This window comes from Populus euphratica, unplaced genomic scaffold (assembly GCF_000495115.2).
Source record: "Populus euphratica unplaced genomic scaffold, PopEup_1.0 scaffold409.1, whole genome shotgun sequence".
Classification (NCBI taxonomy): domain Eukaryota; kingdom Viridiplantae; phylum Streptophyta; class Magnoliopsida; order Malpighiales; family Salicaceae; genus Populus; species Populus euphratica.
In genome coordinates this window covers 176277-197858 of record NW_011500299.1, presented here as the reverse complement: position 1 = coordinate 197858, position 21582 = coordinate 176277, and the positions used below count along the sequence as shown (strand labels likewise).

At 31.9% G+C, this 21582-nt stretch overlaps 1 protein-coding gene and 1 long non-coding RNA gene across 2 annotated transcripts; one reads left to right on the top strand and one right to left on the bottom strand.

The window, feature by feature from the left end:
• Nucleotides 1-1530: 1530 nt before the first annotated feature.
• On the top strand, nucleotides 1531-18609 carry LOC105113340 (uncharacterized). The gene is made up of 3 exons (XR_839935.1): nucleotides 1531-1827; nucleotides 16119-16124; nucleotides 18597-18609. It is a non-coding gene; the product is annotated as an uncharacterized LOC105113340 (long non-coding RNA).
• On the bottom strand, nucleotides 1637-4235 carry LOC105113339 (Tetratricopeptide repeat (TPR)-like superfamily protein). Its single transcript, XM_011009489.1, has one exon. It carries the CDS (start codon nucleotides 4082-4084, stop codon nucleotides 2054-2056), a length of 2031 nt encoding a protein of 676 aa, XP_011007791.1. The 5' UTR covers nucleotides 4085-4235; the 3' UTR covers nucleotides 1637-2053.
• Nucleotides 18610-21582: the final 2973 nt, after the last annotated feature.

Sequence of the window (21582 nt, the reverse complement as noted above, 5' to 3'; positions counted from 1 at the left end):
ACCTATGTTATGAAAAAAACTTGATTTGTTGTTAATATAAGTTAGTATCATGAATTCCTAATAATATTTAAAAGTTTGGTGTTACTTAAATAAGATAATTAACATGATCATGTTAAAAATTTATAATAAATTATTAAGGATAAATCATCCGATTGAACCTCTTTTGGGTTAGGTTTCCAGTTGAATAATAATAAAAATTTATACTATACTTGTTTGAAATACTATTAGTGGATCCTTTAAGCTTGTTATTTGTTTTTATTATTATTTAATTCTTACATTAATCTTATATCTCAAAGTTTTTTTAACTTCTTCTTTTTCTTATTATTATATAATTAATTTTCTATGATTCAATGCTAATTTTATCAAATTATTTATTATTTTGATATTTTTAATTTAAAAAAATATTAATTTTTTTGATAGCATTATTTACACGAGTGATGCGTTTTTATATTGTTCAGGGAGGAACTATTCTCCATTAATGTGTAAACTGATACACTACTATCCTAATAATTTTACAGCAGTTTTGCCTTTCAGGATTTCACTGTACCATCCAGAATGCGACAGCTAATTTTCTTCCACTGAGTTAAAATCTAAGATATCATTTTCCTCGATACTGTATTACACAGAAACTGACTCAATGATATCTGACAATACAAGAGAGAGAGAGAGAGAGAGAGAGAGAGATCAGCATGTCACCTTCGTAAATTTGTTAGGAGATCTTTGAGATATCCTTCTCCTTAATTGCCTTCCAGACCAATCCACACCAAAAACCTATTTGTTTGTCCCAAAAACCTTAAATTCCCTTTCTCCTTTCGTGAGACTTTAAGAAAATAAAAAGACACAATTAGAAGAAAGAAATCCTGTATATTTTTTAGATGGGCTAAGAATTTTATATTCTCTTTATATATATATATATTTGTGTTTATCTTTAAAATACATCTAACTAATAAAATACCATTAATTATATATTTTTTAAATATTATAAGGTAAGAAAAGAGCTAGTACTTGTCAAAAAAAATAAAAAGGTGGTTAAAGAGCTAGTACTTGTCAAATGCACCGTGTTTCTGACTCTTTCATTTTATTTTGTTGTAAATGCAATCAATTCATTGATGGAAATGTTGAAAACAAGATGAAATAATCGAACCTCATAAATGAAAGAGAATACCAAGCCAAACATATTTTTCTTGCAGGAAGTTCACAACCAGCAAAACCATTCCCTTAAAAAGAAGTCATCATCACCGCATTTAGTCTACATCCATCTCAAATGAATAACAATATCACATCAACATCGGCTGCAATTCCATGAAATTAAATCCCATACCAACTCAACTCTCGAAAATTATTTGATAAGTTGCGTTTAGTATAGTATAGTAACACAGTATAAGTAGTGTTTTTTTAAATTTTGATTTTTTTTTTATGTTTTTAAATTATTTTAATATGTTATGTTAAAAATAATTTTTTTAATATACTTTTAAATAAATATCATTTTAAATTATTATCACCGGTATAATCTCAAACACATTTTGAATGCAAAATCATCAATAGGGTGGCAGGATGAGAGTACACCGACAAAATCCATCAGCATTGCCATTGTCACACCAATCATCTTGTCAAGGGGTTAGGGATGCCATGAACCACATCAAGAAAGCTATCTCCATAGCTCGTGCCAATAAAATGTAATATGGTACAATTGATGGGTCATCCTACTTAATTTTATGCAATTCTGCTAGCCCTACAAGGCTAATCCCAAAGACTAAACACTCAAGGACATTGATCTCTCTTCCACTTGAGCTAGCCACATTCTTCAAAATCAAGCTGCACCAATTGGTTCGACATACAATTTCCTTATCTGCTAAAATTTAAGGTCAATAGATGCACTGAACTGGAAAATCATTGGTTTAATCACGTCTCTTTAATATATGGTTTCTAAGCAATCAGCACATTCAATTATACTCTTCAATTCTTGTGCTGCCTGTAGCTTTGGATGGAAATTTATCTCTGCAGATTAGCATTAGCTAGCTAACTATTTTATCCATTTGATATAGATAGCATGTTACCAATTCACAGTTCCAGCCTCGATCAGACTGTGGGCGGGTGCTTTTCTTAATCCTATGTCATCCATCCTTTGTCTCACATTTTCCGCATCTTCCCACCTTCCCAGTGCAGCATAAAGTTTGGCCAGCAGCACATAATTTCCTGTGTTATCTGGCTCGAGCTCAAAAAGCCATCTTGCTGCAACCTCTCCCAATTCAACATTTTCATGCATCACACAAGCACCAAGCAATGCACCCCAAACAGCATGGCCTGGCATAAATGGCATTGTCTTTATCAGATCATAAGCTTCATCCATTCGACCAGCACGACCAAGCAAATCAACCATGCATGTGTAATGATCATCATTGGGGATTGTTTGGTGATCCTTGAGCATGAATTTGAACAAATACAAGCCATCATCCACCATGCCAGCATGGCTGCAAGATTGCAATACTGAAGTAAAAGTAACATCATTTGGCTTCACCCCAGACTGAACCATTTGTTTGAAAAGTGAAACAGCAGTCTCACCATGTCCATGCATTCCATAACCAGCTATAATTATACTCCACACAAAAACGTCCTGGACATCTACAGGGATGGTATTAAAAATCTTGTGAGCAGATTCTAAACTTCCACACTTGGAATATATATCAATCAGAGATGTGGCAACTTGAATATTTGAAACAAACCCAGACCTCATTAGATAACTGTTTATATTGTTTACAGGCTGCAGATCAGCAAGAATGCCATATGCAGGAAGGAGACTATTGCATGTTGCAGCATTTATTTCCACTCCTTCCATTAGCATTTTCTTGAAAAGTCCTATTGCTTCGGTTGCAAGTTTATTATGAACACAACCAGAGAGCATTGCATTCCATGGAACTGTTTTCTTTCTTGAAGTTCTAGTAAAGACTGAGAAACTTAGACCAAGACAATTACATTTTGCATACATGTCAATCAATGAAGTCTCTACAGCAACTTCTGAATAAAGCCTTTGCTTCATCACCCAACCATGCAAGCAACGACCATCCTTCAAATTATTCAAACTAGCACAAGCCAAAAGAATCAAGGCTATAGTCACTGGATTGGGTCGTAACCCTTCAATCTGCATAATCTTAAAAAGTGATAATGCACTTTTTGCATCACCATTCAAAATGTACCCATTAATCATTGAAGTCCAACTCACTACATCCCTTTCAAGCATGTTATCAAAAACCAATCTCGCCTCATCCATACTACCACACTTAGCATACATATCCACCAATGCATTGCTCACTATCTTTTTACCTAAAACCTTCTCTTCCACTAATCCATGAACCCTTCTCCCCACTTCCAATTCCTTCAAATACCCGCAAGCTGGCAACACGGAAACCACACTAGCACCATCAATCTCAACCCCAGAATCCACCATATGGTTAAAAACCAACAAAGCAGTATTTGCAAACCCATTCTTGAAATACCCATTTATCATAGTATTCCAAGAAACCACACTCTTCTCTTTCATTGCATCAAAAACCTTTCTTGCCTCCTCCACCTCCCCACAATTCATATACATTGCCAATAAAGAATTCAGCACGAACAAGTGTGAACCAAACTTTGACACTAATGTCAGGCCATGAAGCACTCTACCATATTCAACCAATACCAATTCACTACAGGCTTTAATAACAAACGGGTATGTATAATTATCCGGGCAGCAATCTTTTGATCCAAGCATTTGAAGAAACACCTTCATCGCTTCAAAATAATCCCCCTTAGCTACATACATTTTAATCATGAAATTATATAAGAGCGTACCTCGTTGAGGCAATTCATCGAACAGTTTGCGTGCATTATGTACGTACCCACAATGCGCATAAGTTGCGACAAGGACTGACCAGATATCGATGGAGAGAAGGCCAGAGGTAATGAGGTGGGCATGGAGTTGTTTTGTTCTGGTGAGGGATTGAACGGCTCCATAGTGTTTTAAGAGAGACTGGTATTGGGTCGTTTTAGGGGAGAGCAAGAGCTTGGTTGTTTTGGATATAGTAGTCTTTGTTGGGCCATTCATGAATTTCTATGGCTACTTCAGCTGTTGGGGGTTTTGACAGGGAAATTAGGCAAATGTAAAAGGTAACCTGCCGATTATGGGTTGACGTTAGGATGGCAATGGACCGGGTTCGAGTGATTTTTATCATGCATCTGTATTTAATTTGCTAAATATATAACAGGGGTGTTGAAAAACCTAGCTAATATTTATATTATCCCATCCGATTCAATCCGTAAATAAAAAATAATATAAATAATGATAAATAAAAAATAAAAAAATAAATATCACAAATTTGATGGTGAGCAACTTCAGAATCTAGGCCAATGTAGGATAATTTTTAAAATAAGTTTTTATTTAGTTTTACCATAAAAAATAGATAATTATGAGAAAGGTAACTATTTCATTTAAAAAAATATATATATCTCATTAGATGAATTTTTACTTTTTTTTATTAATGTATTTTTTTATTTTTTCAAAAATATATATCATTTTTATCAACTACATTTTTTTGATAAAACTTAAAGGTTATTAAAGTAAATATTTATAAAAATATCATAAATTAAATTAATGAAGGAAAAATGTATATCTTTTAATATCCTTATTCATTTTTTTTTTGACAAAAACATGTTTTTTTTTATAAGAATCGGTACTTTCTAATTAGAGACTTATCATAATATGAAAAACTAGGTTAAATAAAAAATAAAAAAAATCTTGACCAAATAATTTGTACATGATAAAAGAAAAAAAATCATGTAAAAAATCATAATAAAAAATATAAATTAATAAAAATCTTATTTTTAATTAATATTAATGTGCATATATAATAATTATATAAATTATTATAAACAAATATAATCTTATTATGATGAATCTGTATAATATTTTAAATATAATTTTATTTATTTTATTTATTTTCAATCTATTCAAAATAAAAATGAAAAAAAATTTAAAAGGATAATACAGAAAAGCTTAGTGTTGGGCCTAAAAAGATTGATTCGCATGGCTAACCTCCTTAGAAATGAGAGTTGCACAGGCCAAGTTGTCATATCACTGTATGTTAGGTTGATCTTAGTGATCATGAAAGTTTATTAGAGAGTTTCGCAGTTGGGATAACCATATTTTTCCTTTATCCCAAATAGTTATGGCTTGCTATCATATTTGTTTATACTATTCATCATCTTTTTAGAGATGATATTCAATATGCTGCCATCGTCTACCAGAACCTTATGTACTCTTGTTGGAGAGGATGATAGTGATCACTAGTGCATCCTCATGGGAAAAAGCTACCCCTTCTTCTCCATTTTCTAGAGTGAATACAATTGACTCATACCATAAGTTCAAGGTAAAAGAGATAACTAGAACATACTTCTCGTATGTCATTATTTATTGGTAAGGAATCTCCTTTGACTAACAACTTGGCCAATATCTCATTGATTTCATGTGGTACAATGTTGTGTGCTCCTATCTCCTTCATCTATGTTCAATATTAAAGCCTTTCTTTTACGAACAATGAGGGATAATCTTTACTAATGAGCCTTTCCATTTCCTTTGTTAAGGTAAAGGTAATGCCCTAATATATATATATATATATATATATGGATTATATAATACCCTTTTTTTAACCGTGACTTTAAAGATTTTCTCTTGTAGAATTTAGATTTAGCTATGCTTTCTATAGATGGAAAGCTAAGATATAGGCCTAAAACTTTCATGGGAATCTAAGATTCAAAAAGTTCGTTTTCAAATTCAAATTGTAACAATAACGAAGAAGTCAAAATTTATTCTATAGTCTAGACACTATTTAGTGTTTAGCCCATATCTCGAGTTCTAGAAGTCTAAATGACCTCATTTATATTTTGATGGAAAGCTGAGATGATTTTCTAAAACTTTCATGAAGACAATCTATTCAAATTCTGATGTTAGCAATAACATTTTTAGTATACAAGAAGATAAGGATTATCACAAAGTTAAGAGGTGGTCACCCACTCAATAATTAGTCATCAAATCAATAGTTTCAAATTTTAGCCTATAAAAGGAGGCATTTGCAATGTATTTAGGCATCTTGATTTTCAAATCAAAATCATGTTCTTGCTTCTTTCTTTATATTTTTGTAATGCTTAAGTTTGACTTTTATTAATCTCTTGTTTATGCTTTTCATTCCCTTTACTTAATTAACTTATATCTTATTTATGCTCTTGTCTTATTTATTTATATTTCTCTTTTTCATTATGTTTAGCTAAGTTTATTATGTTAATGTGAAAAGGTTTCACTAATAGTGTTAGAATAAGTATAATATAAACTCAATATGGACTTTAATGCTTATATCCTAAACAACTTTCTATTAACATGTCTTATCTTTTTATCTTACTAATTCTTAATACGTTGCTTGATAAATGATTAATCTAGATTTGTGTTGTATAATACTTGTTACAACAAATGCTTTGCACTTTCATAGCCTACCGTATGGTATATAACCTACACCAGTGCTATAGAAGAAACTTGATTTGTTGTTAATATAAGTTAGCATCATAAATTCTTGACAATATTTAAAAGTTTGGTGTTACTTAAATAAGATAATATGATCATGTTAAAAATTTATAATGAATTATTAATGACAAATCATCTGATTGGAATCTCCTTTGTATGTGGTTTCCAGATGAGTAATAAGAAAAAGTTTATATTATATTTATTTGAAATACCATTAGTGGATCTTATAACCTTGACAATTATTTTTATCATTATTTAATTATCACATTAATCTTACATCTCAAAGTCCTCTTTAACTCACCACCACCACCACCACCAGTATTATTATTATTATTATTATTATTATTATTATTATTTATAATTTATATAGTTAACCTCCCTATAGTCGATCTCGGTCTTGCTAGGTTATTTATTACTTCAATACTCCTATATTTTGAAGAAGATAACAATCTTTTGGTTGTGCCACCTTATTAAAAGAAGCCTTAAAAGGTCTTAGGCCTAACCACAAGAACGGATAAAAAGTTATCTAGTCGGAAAGTTGGAATAAAAGCCTTAACTACTATATAAAAAAAAAGGTGACATAACAATAGAAAAACATAAGAGAAAAGTTTCCAACACCTTTATCAATGAGAGAGAAAAAAAGAGATATAAATGGACAAAATAAAATGTTAAAGCCATATCATAGCTTTGATAAGAGCACACACAATACCATTGAAAAGGTCTTATTGATACAAATCCAATAACATTATGGAAAACCACCATCGGTGACATAATAGCCTTATGTACCCCTAGAAGTCACAATGACTTGTCATACACCAACAATATCATTTATCCTTTTTTCTATTTCAATCTTTGATTCCTATAAAACTCTTTAATTGAGTCATTATATATACTTTACCAAATAGTTTGCTGATTAGTATTTAAAAGTGTATTTTTATCAAGGTTTTATATCATCATTTTGCACTTGAAGTATCAATAACTCAACTAAACATGTTTTATAATAATATATCTAATAATATAAGATACCTTTAATTTGTGGTAAATGTTTATTTTAAATACAGGCCTATCACATAAATGAAAGGATTGATTGATGAATTTAGGAACTGAAATTGAAAGGACAAAGAGATGGCTAAACTTAGAAAAAAGATGTCGGTGCAATCCAAACCGGAACACTGTTTGGTAATTGGGTCATATCTGGAGCTGTAGATCTCAGATTTAGGTCTACTTTATATGGATTGAAAGGTAAGACATATGCTTACAACTTTTATATGGAGCCCAAGATTAAAAAGGTCATTTTCAAGTCCAAATTGTAGCAACAACAAAGAAGTCTGAATTTGTCTTCCAGCTCGAGCACTGTTTAGTATTTGACCCATATCTGGAGTTCTAGAAGTTCAAATGACCTGAATTGTTTACACAAGAAAGATGAGACAATTCTCTACAACTTTCATGTTTCAAGTGGCTCTAATTTTGACGTTATCAATGATATTTTGGGCAGATAAAAGAAGATAAGGATTGTCATCAAATGAAGAATTGGTCACCCACTCATCAATTAGTCATCAAATTAATAGTTCCCATTTTTGGCCTATAAAAGGAGGCATTTACCATGCATTTAGGCATCTTGGTTTCCAGATCAAGATCATGCTCTTGCTTTCTCTCTTTGTATTTTTTGTAATGTTTATGCTTTGCTTTTATTAATATCAAGTTTATGCCTTTCATTTCCTTTCATTTACTTAGTTAACTTTTATCTTATTTATGTTCTTATTTTGTTTTTTTTTTTTTCTTTCTTTCATTATGTCTAGCTAAGTTTATTATGTCAAGGTGAAAAGGTTACACTAATGGTGTAAGAATAAGTATAATGTAAACTTAATATGGACTTTAATGTTTGATACTAACATGTTTTATATTTGTTATCTTGTTCACTCTTTAATACTTTGCTTGTTAAATGACTAATCTTGATTTATGTTGTATAACACTTGGTACAACAAATGCTTGGCACTTTCATAGCCCATAATGTATGGTATAACCGACACCTGAGCTATGAAAGAAACTGTATGGTATAACCGACACTTGAGCTATGAAAGGAACTTGATTTGTTGTTAATATAAGTTATAATCATGAATGCTTGACGAGATTTACAAGTACTAGCATTAATCGAATAAGATGACTAATGTAATTATGTTAACAATCTATAATGTAACTGGAACCTTCTTTGTGTGTGGTTTCTAATTGAATAATAAGAGTTTATACTATACTTGTTCGACATACCATTAGTGGAACCTTTAACCTTGACATTTGTTATTATCATTATCTAATCCTTACATTAATATTCTATCTCAAAATTATCTTCTTCTTCTTCTTCTCCTTTTATTATTATTATTATTATTATTGTTGTTGTTGTTGTTGTTGTTGTTTTTATTGTTATTGTTGTTTATAATTGTTTATAATTGTTTATAATTTATACAATTAACCTCCTTGTGGTTCGACCCTAGTCTTGCCGGGTTATTTATTACTTCGACACTCCTGCACTTGGGAGAAGACATCAATCTTTGGGTCGTGTCACTTGCAAGGGAAAAAAAGTGAAAAGAGAAAAAAACCCCATACAAATGAATGCTCGTGGTCGTTCAACTCTCTAATTCCTATGCTCTCACACTTCCCACCTATGTACTTATATAAGCGCATGCCTCGTTAAAAAGGCACCATCCAACCATTTATTGGTATAGCACGATGCACCTTTTGCACACCTTATCAATATAGGTTCGGGCAATTACCTGTAAGCACTATCTATCACACCAATAGACGTCTATCTTTCTCACTAATAGACAAAATGACCACCTTCTAAAGCCAAGCTTATACAAGTTATCATGATTTATAAGATAATTTCACATGATTAAGTTATATAAATACCTCAGGTTTCCAAGTAGTAAGATTACAGAACATATAACACCACACATAACAGTTACAACAAGCCATTTAACACGTGCTTTGCTGCAAGTAATAATTTTTTTCTTCAAAAAAACCAGTTATGTAGCCTACTTTAACGTATTTTTTAACATAAAAAAATTCAAAGTATAAATTGAAAAGCCTATACAAGTATCTCATTAAATAAATTAATAATAATTTATATAAATAAATAGGAAAAAAAATTATTAACAATAACTGACACGACCAAAAGATTGATGTCTTCTCCCAAGTGCAGGAGTGTCGAAGGGCAGATTAATTGTATAAATTATAAATAACAATAATATAACAACAACAATAGTAACAATAATAACACTAAATACTAATACTACTACTAATAATAATAATATTATTAATAATAATAATATTATTATTAATAATAATAGTAATAGGATAATAATAATAAAAATAGTAGTAGTAGTAGTAGGAATAGGAATAATAATAATAAAGAAGAAAATGAAAAAGAAGAAGAAGAAGAAGAAGAGAACTTTGAGATGAAATGTAAGGATTAAACAATGATAACAACAAACGTCAATGTTAGAGATTCCACTAATGGTATGTAAAACAAGTATAGTACAAACTCTTATTATTCAATTGGAAACCACACACAAAGGAGGTTCCAATCATATTATAAATTGTTAACATGATTACATTAGTCATCTTATTTGATTAATGCTAACACTTGTAAATATTGTCAGGTATCCATGCTTATAACTTATGTTAATAACAAATCAAGTTCCTTTCATAGCTCAGATGTCGGTTATATCATACAGTATGGGCTGTGAGAGTGTGACACGACCAAAAGATTGATGTCTTCTCCCAAGTGCAGGAGTGTCGAAGTAATAAATAACCCGGCAAGACCGGGGTCGAACCACAGAGAGGTTAATTGTACAAATTATAAACGACAATAGTATAACAACAATAATAATAATAATAACAATAATAATAATAGTAATAACAATAATAACAACAATGACAATAACAATAATAACTATAATAATAATAGTAATAATAATAGTAATAGTAATAATAATAATAATAAAGAAAGAGAAAAAGAAGAAGATGATGAGAACTTGGAGATGAAAAATTAATGCAAGGATTAAACAATAATAATAACAAATGTCAAGGTTAGAGGTTCCACTAATGGTATGTCAAACAAGTATAATATAAACTCTTATTATTCAATTGGAAACCACACATAAAAGAGGTTCCAATCAGATTATAGATTGTTAACATGATTACATTAGTCAGCTTATTCGAACATGATTACATTAGTCATCTTATTCGATTAATGCTAATACTTGTAAATCTCGTCAAGCATTCATGATTATAACTTATGTTAACAACAAATCAAGTTCCTTTCATAGCTTAGGTGTCGGTTATACCATACATTATGGGCTATGAAAGTGCCAAGCATTTGTTGTACCAAGTGTTATACAACATAAATCAAGATTATTCATTTAACAAGCAAAGTATTAAAGAGTGAACAAGATAACAAATATAAAACATGTTAGTATCAAACATTAAAGTCCATATTAAGTTTATACTATACTTATTTCTTACACCATTAGTGTAACCTTTTCACCTTGACATAATACACTTAACTAGACATAATGAAAGAAAGAAAAATAAATAAATAAAATAAGAACATGAATAAGATTATAGTTAACTAAGTAAATGCAAGGAAATGAAAGGCATAAACTTGATATTAATGAAAGCAAAGCATAACCATTACAAAAAATACAAAGAAAGAAAGCATGAGCATGATCTTGATCTAGAGACCAAGATGCCTAAATGCATGGCAAATGCCTCCTTTTATAGGCCAAAATTGGGAACTATTGATTTGATGACTAATTGATGAGTGGGTGGCCAACTCTTGACTTGGTGACAATCCTTATCTTCTCTTGTCTGCCCAAAACGTCATTGATAACGTCAAAATTGGAGCCACTTGAAAACTTGAAAGTTGTAGGAAATTGTCTTAGCTTTCAACTGTAAACAATTAAGCTCATTTGGACTTCTAGAACTTCAAATATGGCCAAAATACTGAACAGTGCTCGGGCGGGAGGACAGCTTCGGGCTTCTTTGTTGTTGCAATAATTTGGACTTGAAAATGGCCTTTTTAGATCTTGGGCTCCTATGAAAGTTGTAGGCATATGTCTTACCTTTCCATCCATATAAAGTAGACTTAAATCTGAGATCTATAGCTCCAGATATGACCTAATTACCGAACAGTGTTCCGGTTTGGATTGCACCGACATCTCTTTTCTAAGTTTGACCATCTCTTTGCCTTTGCAATTTAAGTTCTTAAAGTCATCAATCAATATTTTCATTTATGTGATAGGACTGCATTTAAAATGAACATTTACCACAAATTAAAGGTATCTTACATTATTAGATATATTATTATAAAACATGCTTTAGTTAAGGAGTTATTGATACTTCAAGTGCAAAATGATGATATAAAACCATGACAAAAATGCACTTTTAAGTACTAATCACACCCTTCAACCAGCTTATTACTAGTCCCTAGTAATCAAAGCGTTAAAACAATTTGCTAATTTCACAAAGCAAGGTATTCATCATTTAACTTCCATTAATCTATCCAGATAAACAAACTCTCGTTAAATTTATATACCTGCTCAATACCTCTTAACAAGATATTCATAAACCTTTCTTTTGTGCTCAATGTATCAACACATAATTATGGGGCTTTTCTTGGAAGAAAACAAAATTTTTGTTCTAATGTTTAAGGTTAACTTCCTTGGGTTGGGATTATTATTTTTGTCTTTTTTTTTTCTTTTTTTTTTGTCTTTTTTCTTTAAATATATATACATATAATTTAAAAACAGCATGCATCTTTAACCCATGTAACGAGCTTTCAACTAATAACTCCCAGACCAGTTGGTCTTAGGGCATTAGGTGTTAAGACACCCCTACGAGCTTAGTAACTCGGGTTGTAGATACTGATATGTAGATAGTGCAATGTTTGATTCCCTTAAGCTTTTCTCCTCAACCCATGTAACAAGTGACACGACTGAAAGATTGATGTCTTCTCCCAAGTGCAGGAGTGTCGAAGTAATAAATAACCCGACAAGATCGGGATCAAACCACAGGGAGGTTAATTGTACAAATTATAAACGACAATAGTACAACAACAATAACAATAACAATAACAACAATAATAATAACAATAATAACAACAATGACAATAACAATAATAATAATAATAATAATAATAATAATAATAATAATAGTAGTAGTAGTAGTAGTAGTAGTAGTAGTAGTAATAATAATAATAATAATAATAAAGAAAGAGAAGAAGATGATGATGATGAGAACTTGGAGATGGAAAATTAATGTAAAGATTAAACAATAATAATAACAAATGTCAAGGTTAGAGGTTTCACTAATGGCATGTCAAACAAGTATAGTATAAACTCTTATTATTATTCAATTGGAAACCACACACAAAGGAGGTTCCAATCAGATTATAGATTGTTAACATGATTACATTAGTCATCTTATTCGATTAATGCTAGTACTTGTAAATCTCGCCAAGCATTCATGATTATAACTTATGTTAACAACAAATCAAGTTCCTTTCATAGCTTAGGTGTCGGTTATACCATACAGTATGAACTATGAAAGTGCCAAGCATTTGTTGTACCAAGTGTAATACAACATAAATCAAGATTAATCATTTAACAAGCAAAGTATTAAAGAGTGAACAAGATAACAAATACAAAACATGTTAGTATCAAACATTAAAGTCCATATTAAGTTTACACTATACTTATTCTTCCCCCATTAGTGTAACCTTTTCACCTGGACATAACTAACTTAGCTAGACACAATGAAAGAAAGCAAAATAGATAAACAAAATAAGAACATAAAAGTTAACTAAGTAAAGGAAAGGAAATGAAAGGCATAGAGTTAATATTAATGAAGGCAGAGCATAAACATTACAAAAAATACAAAGAGAGAAAGGGATAGCATGATCTTGATCTGGAAACCAAGATGCCTAAATGCATGGCAAATGCCTCATTTTATAGGCCAAAATTGGGAACTATTGATTTGATGACTAGTTGATAAGTGGGTGGCCAACTCTTGACTTGGTGACAATCCTTATCTTCTCTTGTTTGCCCAAAACATCATTGATAACATCAAAATTGGAACCACTTGCAAACATGAAAGTTGTAGGTAATTGTCTCAGCTGTCTTGTGTAACAAATTCAGCTCATTTGGACTTCTAGAACGTCAGATATAGCCAAAATACTGAATAGTACTCGGGCTGGAGGACAGCTTCGGGCTTCTTTGTTGTTGCAATAATTTGGACTTGAAAATGGCCTTTTTAGATCTTGGGCTCCATATGAAAGTTGTAGGCCTATGTCTTACCTTTCTATTCATATAAAGTGGACCTAAATCTGAGATCTACAACTCCAGATATGATCCAATTACCGAACAGTGTTCCAATATGGACTGCACCGACATCTCTTTTCGGAGTTTAGCCATCTCTTTGTCCTTTCAATTTCAATTCTTAAATTCATCAATCAATCCTTTCATTTATGTGATAGGCCTGCATTAAAAATAGACATTTACCATAAATTATAGGTATCTTATATTATTAGATACATTATTATAAAACATGTTTTAGTTAAGAAGTTATAGATACTTCAAGTGCAAAATGATGATATAAAACCTTGATAAAAATGCACTTTTAAGTACTAATCGATACTGATATGTAGATAGTGCAATGTTTGATTCCCTTAAGCTTTTCTCCTCAACCCATGTAACAAGCATTGGGCCAATAGCTCCCAAGTCAGTTGACTTTAGGGTATTAGGTGTTAAGACACCCCTTCAGGCTTAATTGCTTCGGTTAGGGAGGCTACGAAACCAAACTTATCTACATTTTTATTATCATCATTTTTTTCTTTTTTTCTTTTTTTTTTCTTTTTTTTTCATGTTTTTTTTCTTAATTATATACAATCCCTTTCCCTTAGTTGTTACCTTTAACAAAAGAACATAAATAATGTAATAATCCAATATGCAACCCACAATCATATGTTAAAGTGTGTGTATGTAAATTAAGGTTTAAGAATACATGTTAAATAAGTATATGAGCAGAATTAAGTGATAACAATGCGAGAGTTTGTAAACCTGAATATTTCAAGAAGTATTATAATAGACGTTGTTAAGAATGGTTACTAAGATGCGTCTCAAGAGTCACTTTAACAAAAGAGCTCATTTACTCTGTCATCCTAGTAACAACAATTATGCACATGCTTTATGAAATGAAAAACAATTTTTTTTTTATCAACTACTACCCTCTCCCCCCAACCAAAACGAGGCATTGTCCTCAATGTTTAAAGGTAGAAAGATAGAGTATAGAAGATATCACCTAAAATAACGAACACTAACAAACCTGAAACACACGGAAACAAATAAAAGTAACAACAAAACACAATAATAAAACCAAAAGACACAAAGATTCACAAATGAAAAAGCATGTGTATGTACAGGTAGTTGTGATTGTGGCTCACATCTTCCCTTGGTTTTACGTCCAAGAACGGCTTAAATGCCCTCTATGGGTCGAGGATAGGCTTCCCATCTAGTTTTCTTAAAAACTGGCAAACAGGGTCTTTTTTAGTCAGATTCTCAAGACTAAGTCGAGCATGTTCTTTATGAAATAGTGGCCATAAATCATAAATTGCACGATGCACATCTCCACTAGGATGCGTCTCAAGAGTTAATAGAAGATTATCTAAAGACTCCTTACTCAGGCCATCCTTAATGAATTGTATTTTATCTTCACGATTTATAGATACCATTCCTAAAGAACGACATTGTGTATTACAAGTCCATCTAGCACATCGATGACAGACTTTCAGTCGTTTTGCACGACGCTTCTTTGCAAAAGTGCTTTTACCCGTTCCAGGAATGTGTGAAATGAAGGAGTTAGAGGACTCACCTGATAATCGGACCTTTGCTTCAATCAACCAGCGAATATCTTCAGGAATTCCATGATTCATTAACAATCTCAATCTTGCACATCTAGCACGGTAAATTTTTGTAATCGCATTCTAAGGCAGAGCGGGAAAATACTTTTTCAATTTTTCAAGATTAGTGTCCATTATCAAATGAGAATTGGAAGTGAGATTCAAAGAATTGCACAAATATCAGTTATTGTGGGAAACTGAAAGAACCGACTTAAGTCACGGAGTACCGTTGTCCGCCATTTGACCGGGGTGAGAGAAACTAGCAAAAATCACTAAAAAAGAAACACAAAAACAATGTGAGAAAAACAAAATAATCAACCTTTATCTACAAGATCATTCCAACCAGTTGATTCATTTTCACTAGGAAACTTATCAAAGTAAGCTTTCAAATGATGTCCATTTTCCTTAAAAACATTGTCATTCATTGAATTCTCAATATCACAGGCCTTATAAGGATTGTTCCATCTTGATCTTAGCTCTTTAGGGAATGCATAGAGTTGAGAATTATACAAGAAAACTTTTTGACTAGTATCAACTTTTTGACAATTTTCACAAGTTTTGCAGAATGCATGCGTGTCCTTGAACATGGTGGGCCAATAAAATCCATTTTGAAAGATTTTTGTAGTTGTCTTTTTTGACGAGAAATAACTTCCACATGCTTTAGAATGACAAAGTTTAATGACACTACTTACCTCATTGTCGGGAATGAATCTTTGAAATATTTGATCAGGACAATATTTGAATAAATTGGGGTCATCACAATAAAAATTCTTCACTTCGTTCAAAAACTTTTCTTTGTCTTGATTACTCCAATCAGCTGGCAAATCTCCTAAAGCAAGAAAATTAATATTTTTATCATACCAAGGCATTGGACTAAGAGAAAGTAAGGATTCGTTAGGAAAGTAATCATCGATTGGTGTGATGTCAGATGCCGAATCTGTTGTCGTTGTTGACAAAAGATTCGCATCAACATTTTCAGTGCTTGTTTCATCCGTGATTTCTTCCTCAGAATAAATCATTTGCAAATCTTCAGATTCATCCAATTCATTTTTACTTAAAGTAGATTCAAGTTGATCATAAACTAATTCGTCAATATGATCTACTTCTTGTAAATCATTATCATCTCCAAGTTGCTTGCAAATGTTGAAAATATTCATCTCCAATGTCATGTTTCCAAATGATACCTTCATCAGTCCATTCCTACAATTAATCAATGCGTTAGAGGTTGCAAGAAACGGACGTCCTAAAATAACAGGAAATGAATTACATGCTTCAACAGGTTCTGTGTCCAAGACAATAAAATCCACAGGATAAATGAATTTATCGACTTGTACTAACACATCTTCAATTATTCCTCTAGGCACTTTTACAGATCTATCGGCAAGTAAAAGAGATATAGAAGTTGGTTTTAACTCACCTAGATTGAGACTCTGAAAAATTGAATATGGAAGTAAATTCACACTAGCACCAAGATCAAGTAAAGCTCTTTCAATTTTATGCTCTCCAATAAAGCAAGAAATTGTAGGACAACCAGGGTCTTTATATTTCAAAGCATTATTGTTCTGAAGAATAGCGCTTACTTGTTCGGCTAGAAAGGCTTTCTTTTTCACATTCAGTTTCCTCTTCACAGTGCATAGATCTTTCAAAAATTTAGCATAGGAAGGAACCTGTTTAATAGCATCCAGCAAAGGTATATTGATCCTTACTTGTTTGAAAGTTTCAAAGATTTCAGAGTTCTAATTGACTTTTCTTTCTTTGGTCATGACTTGAGGAAATGGAAGTGCTGGCGGTGAATCAGTCGTTTCTTTGCAATTTTCAGATTCAACCCCTTCCTTACCCTCAGAGATTGACTCATCATCTTTCTCATAAGGTTCAAGAGTGGGTTTTTCAATAACCTTACCACTGCGTAGAGTAGTGACTGATTTGACTTGATCCATGTGTTGGCTTCCGGAACTACTTGCATTTGCATTGTACTGCCCCTTAGGATTTTGTTGTGGTTGAGATGGAAACTTACCTTTCTCTTGGAAACTGAGAGCAGATGTTAATTTTGCAAGAGTATCTTTAAAATCTGTCATGTTTTGAGCAAGTTGAGTATTGATTGTCTCTTGCTTTTCAATGAATGCATGCAATGTTTCCTCAAGATTTTTTCTAGGAGGTGGAGCATAAGGAAGTGCATATCCATGAGAATTTTGGAAATTATGGTGTGCTTGAAACGGTGGTTGTGAAGTTTATGCATTGTTGTTCTCACTCTTCCAACTAAAATTTGGGTGATTTCTCCAACCAGGGTTATATGTTTGTGAGTATGGGTTGTGGTTGGGCCTTTGGAAACTGTTTAAAGCATGGGCTTGTTCATGGAGACATTCCTTAAAACAAGGCAAGGTTGGACAATCGTTGGTTGAGTGTTTATTTGTTTCACAGATTTGACACACAATGTTTTCAACAGATTTTAATTGACCACTCTTTTTCAATTCTAGTGCCTCGAGTTTTCTAGCTAAAGATGCAAACTTGGCTTGAAGGTCATGATCTTCCCTAAGGGTGTACATACCTCCACTAGATGTATGAGGTTGAGTTTTACTCGGTGCCTCATAAGTACCCGCGGTGTCCCAATTTTGAGCATTTTCAGCTAACAAGTCTAAGTACTCCATTGCTTCATTAGGGTTTTTATCTTCAAAAGTTCCATTGCACATCAATTCAACCATTTACCTATCTTTAGGTGTTAGCCCTTCGTAGAAATGTGAAACCAATCTCCATGTTTCAAAACCATGATAAGGGCAAGTACTAAGCAAGTCTCGATACCTATCCCAACATTGGTAAAATATTTCTCCTGGTTTTTGAGTGAAAATGGTGATTTGTCTTTTGAAAGAGTTTGTTCTATGAGATGGGAAAAACTTCTTCAAAAACTATTGTTGCATTTCATCCCAAGCACGAATGGATCCTAGTCTTAAATTTTATAGCCATGTTTTAGCTTTATCTTTTAATGAAAAAGGAAAAAGCTTTAATCTGATGGTGTTCATGCTACAATTTAAATTATTGTACGTGTTGCAAACCTCCTCAAATTCCCTTAAATGCAAGTTTGGATTTTCCAATTCTAAGCCATGAAATGAAGGTAAAAGTTGAATAATACCTGGTTTAAAATTAAAATGAGATGCATCAAGAGGAAAAACTATGCATGATGGTGCACTTGTTCTTGTGGGATTCATGTGGTTTCTAAGTGTTCTAGCACGGTTATTCTCATTATTCTCATTATGAAGTGATTGATTATCTTCTTCGGCCATATTTTCTGAAAATGATGAGGATACCCTACAAAGTCTACCACTTGATGTACGTGACCACACTCTCATGCACGGTAGGAATAGAATAAAAGGAAGAAGAAAACAAAAGAAGAAGAAACAAGAGAAAAGAAACAAAGTTCTATACAAGAAAAGTGAAAAGAGAAAATAAAATAACTACTATAATTTATACAAGAACTTACCTCCCCAGCAACGGCGCCAAAAACTTGACACGACTAAAAGATTGATGTCTTCTCCCAACTGTAGGAGTGTCGAAGTAATAAATAACCCGGCAAGACCAGGGTCGAACCACAAGGAGGTTAATTGTACAAATTATAAACAACAATTATAAACAACAATAATATAATTGTACAAATTATAAATAACAATAATATAACAACAACAACAACAACAACAACAACAACAATAACAACAATAGTAACAATAACAACAACAACAACAACAACAACAACAACAATAATAATAATAGTAATAGTAGTAGTAGTAATAATAATAATAATAATAATAATAATAATAATAAAGAAAGAGAAGAAGAAGAAGAAGATGGGAACTTGAGATGGAATATTAATGTAAGGATTAAACAATGATAATAACAAATGTCAAGGTTAGAGATTCCACTAATGGTATGTCAAACAAGTATAATATAAACTCTTATTATTCAATTGGAAACCACACATAAAAGAGGTTCCAATCAGATTATAAATTGTTAACATGATTACATTAGTCATCTTATTCGATTAATGCTAATACTTGTAAATCTCGTCAAGCATTCATGATTATAACTTATGTTAACAACAAATCAAGTTCCTTTCGTTTCGAAAATGTAGGTTATACCATACAGTATGAGCTATGAGAGTGCCAAGCATTTGTTGTACCAAGTGTTATACAACATAAATCAAGATTAGACATTTAACAAGCAAAGTATTAAAGAGTGAACAAGATAACAAATATAAAACATGTTAGTATCAAGCATTAAAGTCCATATTGAGTTTACACTATACTTATTCTTACACCATTAGTGTAACCTTTTCACCTTGACATAATAAACTTAGTTAGACATAATGAAAGAAAGAAAAATAAATAAACAAAATAAGAACATGAATAAGATTAAAGTTAACTAAGTAAATGCAAGGAAATGAAAGGCATAAACTTGATATTAATGAAAGTAAAGCATAAACATTACAAAAAATACAAAGAGAGAAAGGAAGAGCATGATCTTGATCTGGAAACCAAGATGCCTAAATGCATGGCAAATGCCTCCTTTTATAGGCCAAAATTGGGAACTATTGATTTGATGACTAATTGATAAGTGGGGGGCCAACTTTTGACTTGGTGACAATCCTTATCTTCTCTTGTCTGCCCAAAACGTCATTGATAACCTCAAAATTGGAACCACTTGCAAACATAAATGTTGTAGACAATTGTCTCAGATGTTCTGTGTAAACAATTCAGCTCATTTGGACTTCTAGAACTCCAAATATGGCCAAAATACCGAACAGTGCTCGGGCTGGAGGACAGATTCGGGCTTCTTTGTTGTTGCTACAATTTGGACTTGAAAATGGCCTTTCTAGATCTTGGGCTCCATATGAAAGTTGTAGGCCTATGTCTTACCTTTCCATCCATTTAAATTGGACCTAAATCTGAGATATATAGCTCCAGATATGACCCAATTACCGAACAGTGTTCCGGTTTGGATTGCACCGGCATCTCTTTTCTAATTTTGGTCATCTTTTTGCCCTTGCAATTTAAGTTCTTAAAGTCATCAATCAATCCTTTCATTTATATGATAGGCCTGCATTTAAAATGAACATTTACCACACATTAAAGGTATCTTATATTATTAGATATATGATTATAAAACATGCTTTAGTTAAGGAGTTATTGATACTTCAAGTGCAAAATGATGATATAAAACCATGATAAAAATGCACTTTTAAGTACTAATCACTAGCATTAATCAAATAAGATGACTAATGTAATCATGTTAACAATCTATAATCTGATTGGAACCTCCTTTGTGTGTGGTTTCCAATTGAATAATAAGAGTTTATACTATACTTGTTTGACATACCATTAGTGGAACCTCTAACCTTGACATTTGTTATTATTATTGTTTAATCCTTACATTAATTTTCCATCTCCAAGTTCTCATCATCATCTTCTTCTTCTCTTTCTTTATTATTATTGTTTAATCCTTACATTAATTTTCCATCTCCAAGTTCTCATCATCATCTTCTTCTTCTCTTTCTTTATTATTATTGTTATTATTATTATTATTATTATTGTCATTGTTGTTATTATTGTTATTACTATTATTATTGTTGTTGTTGTTGTTATTATTGTTGTTGTATTATTGTTATTTATAATTTGTACAATTAAGCTCCCTGTGGTTCGACCCTGGTCTTACCGGGTTATTTATTACATCGACACTCCTGCACTTGGGAGAAGACATCAATCTTTTAGTCGTGTCAATGGCCTGAGTAAGGAGTCTTTAAATAATCTTCTATTGACTCTTGAGACGCATCCTAGAGGAGATGTGCATCGTGTAATTCATGATTTATGGCCACCATTTCATAAAGAACATGATCGACTTAGTTTTGGGAATCTGACTAAAAAAGACCTTATTTGCCAATTTTTAAGAAAACTGGATGGGAAGCCTATCCGCGACCCATAGAGGGCGTTTAAGCCGTTCTTGGATGTAAAACCAAGGGAAGATGTGAGCCACAATCACAACCACCTGTACATACACATGCTTTTTTAAAAGTAAATAAATAAATAAAGAGAGAGAG

Coding starts and splice junctions, on each gene's coding strand:
- LOC105113339 (XM_011009489.1), bottom strand. CDS start 4,084: ATGAATGGCCCAACAAAGACTACTATATCCAAAACAACCAAGCTCTTG.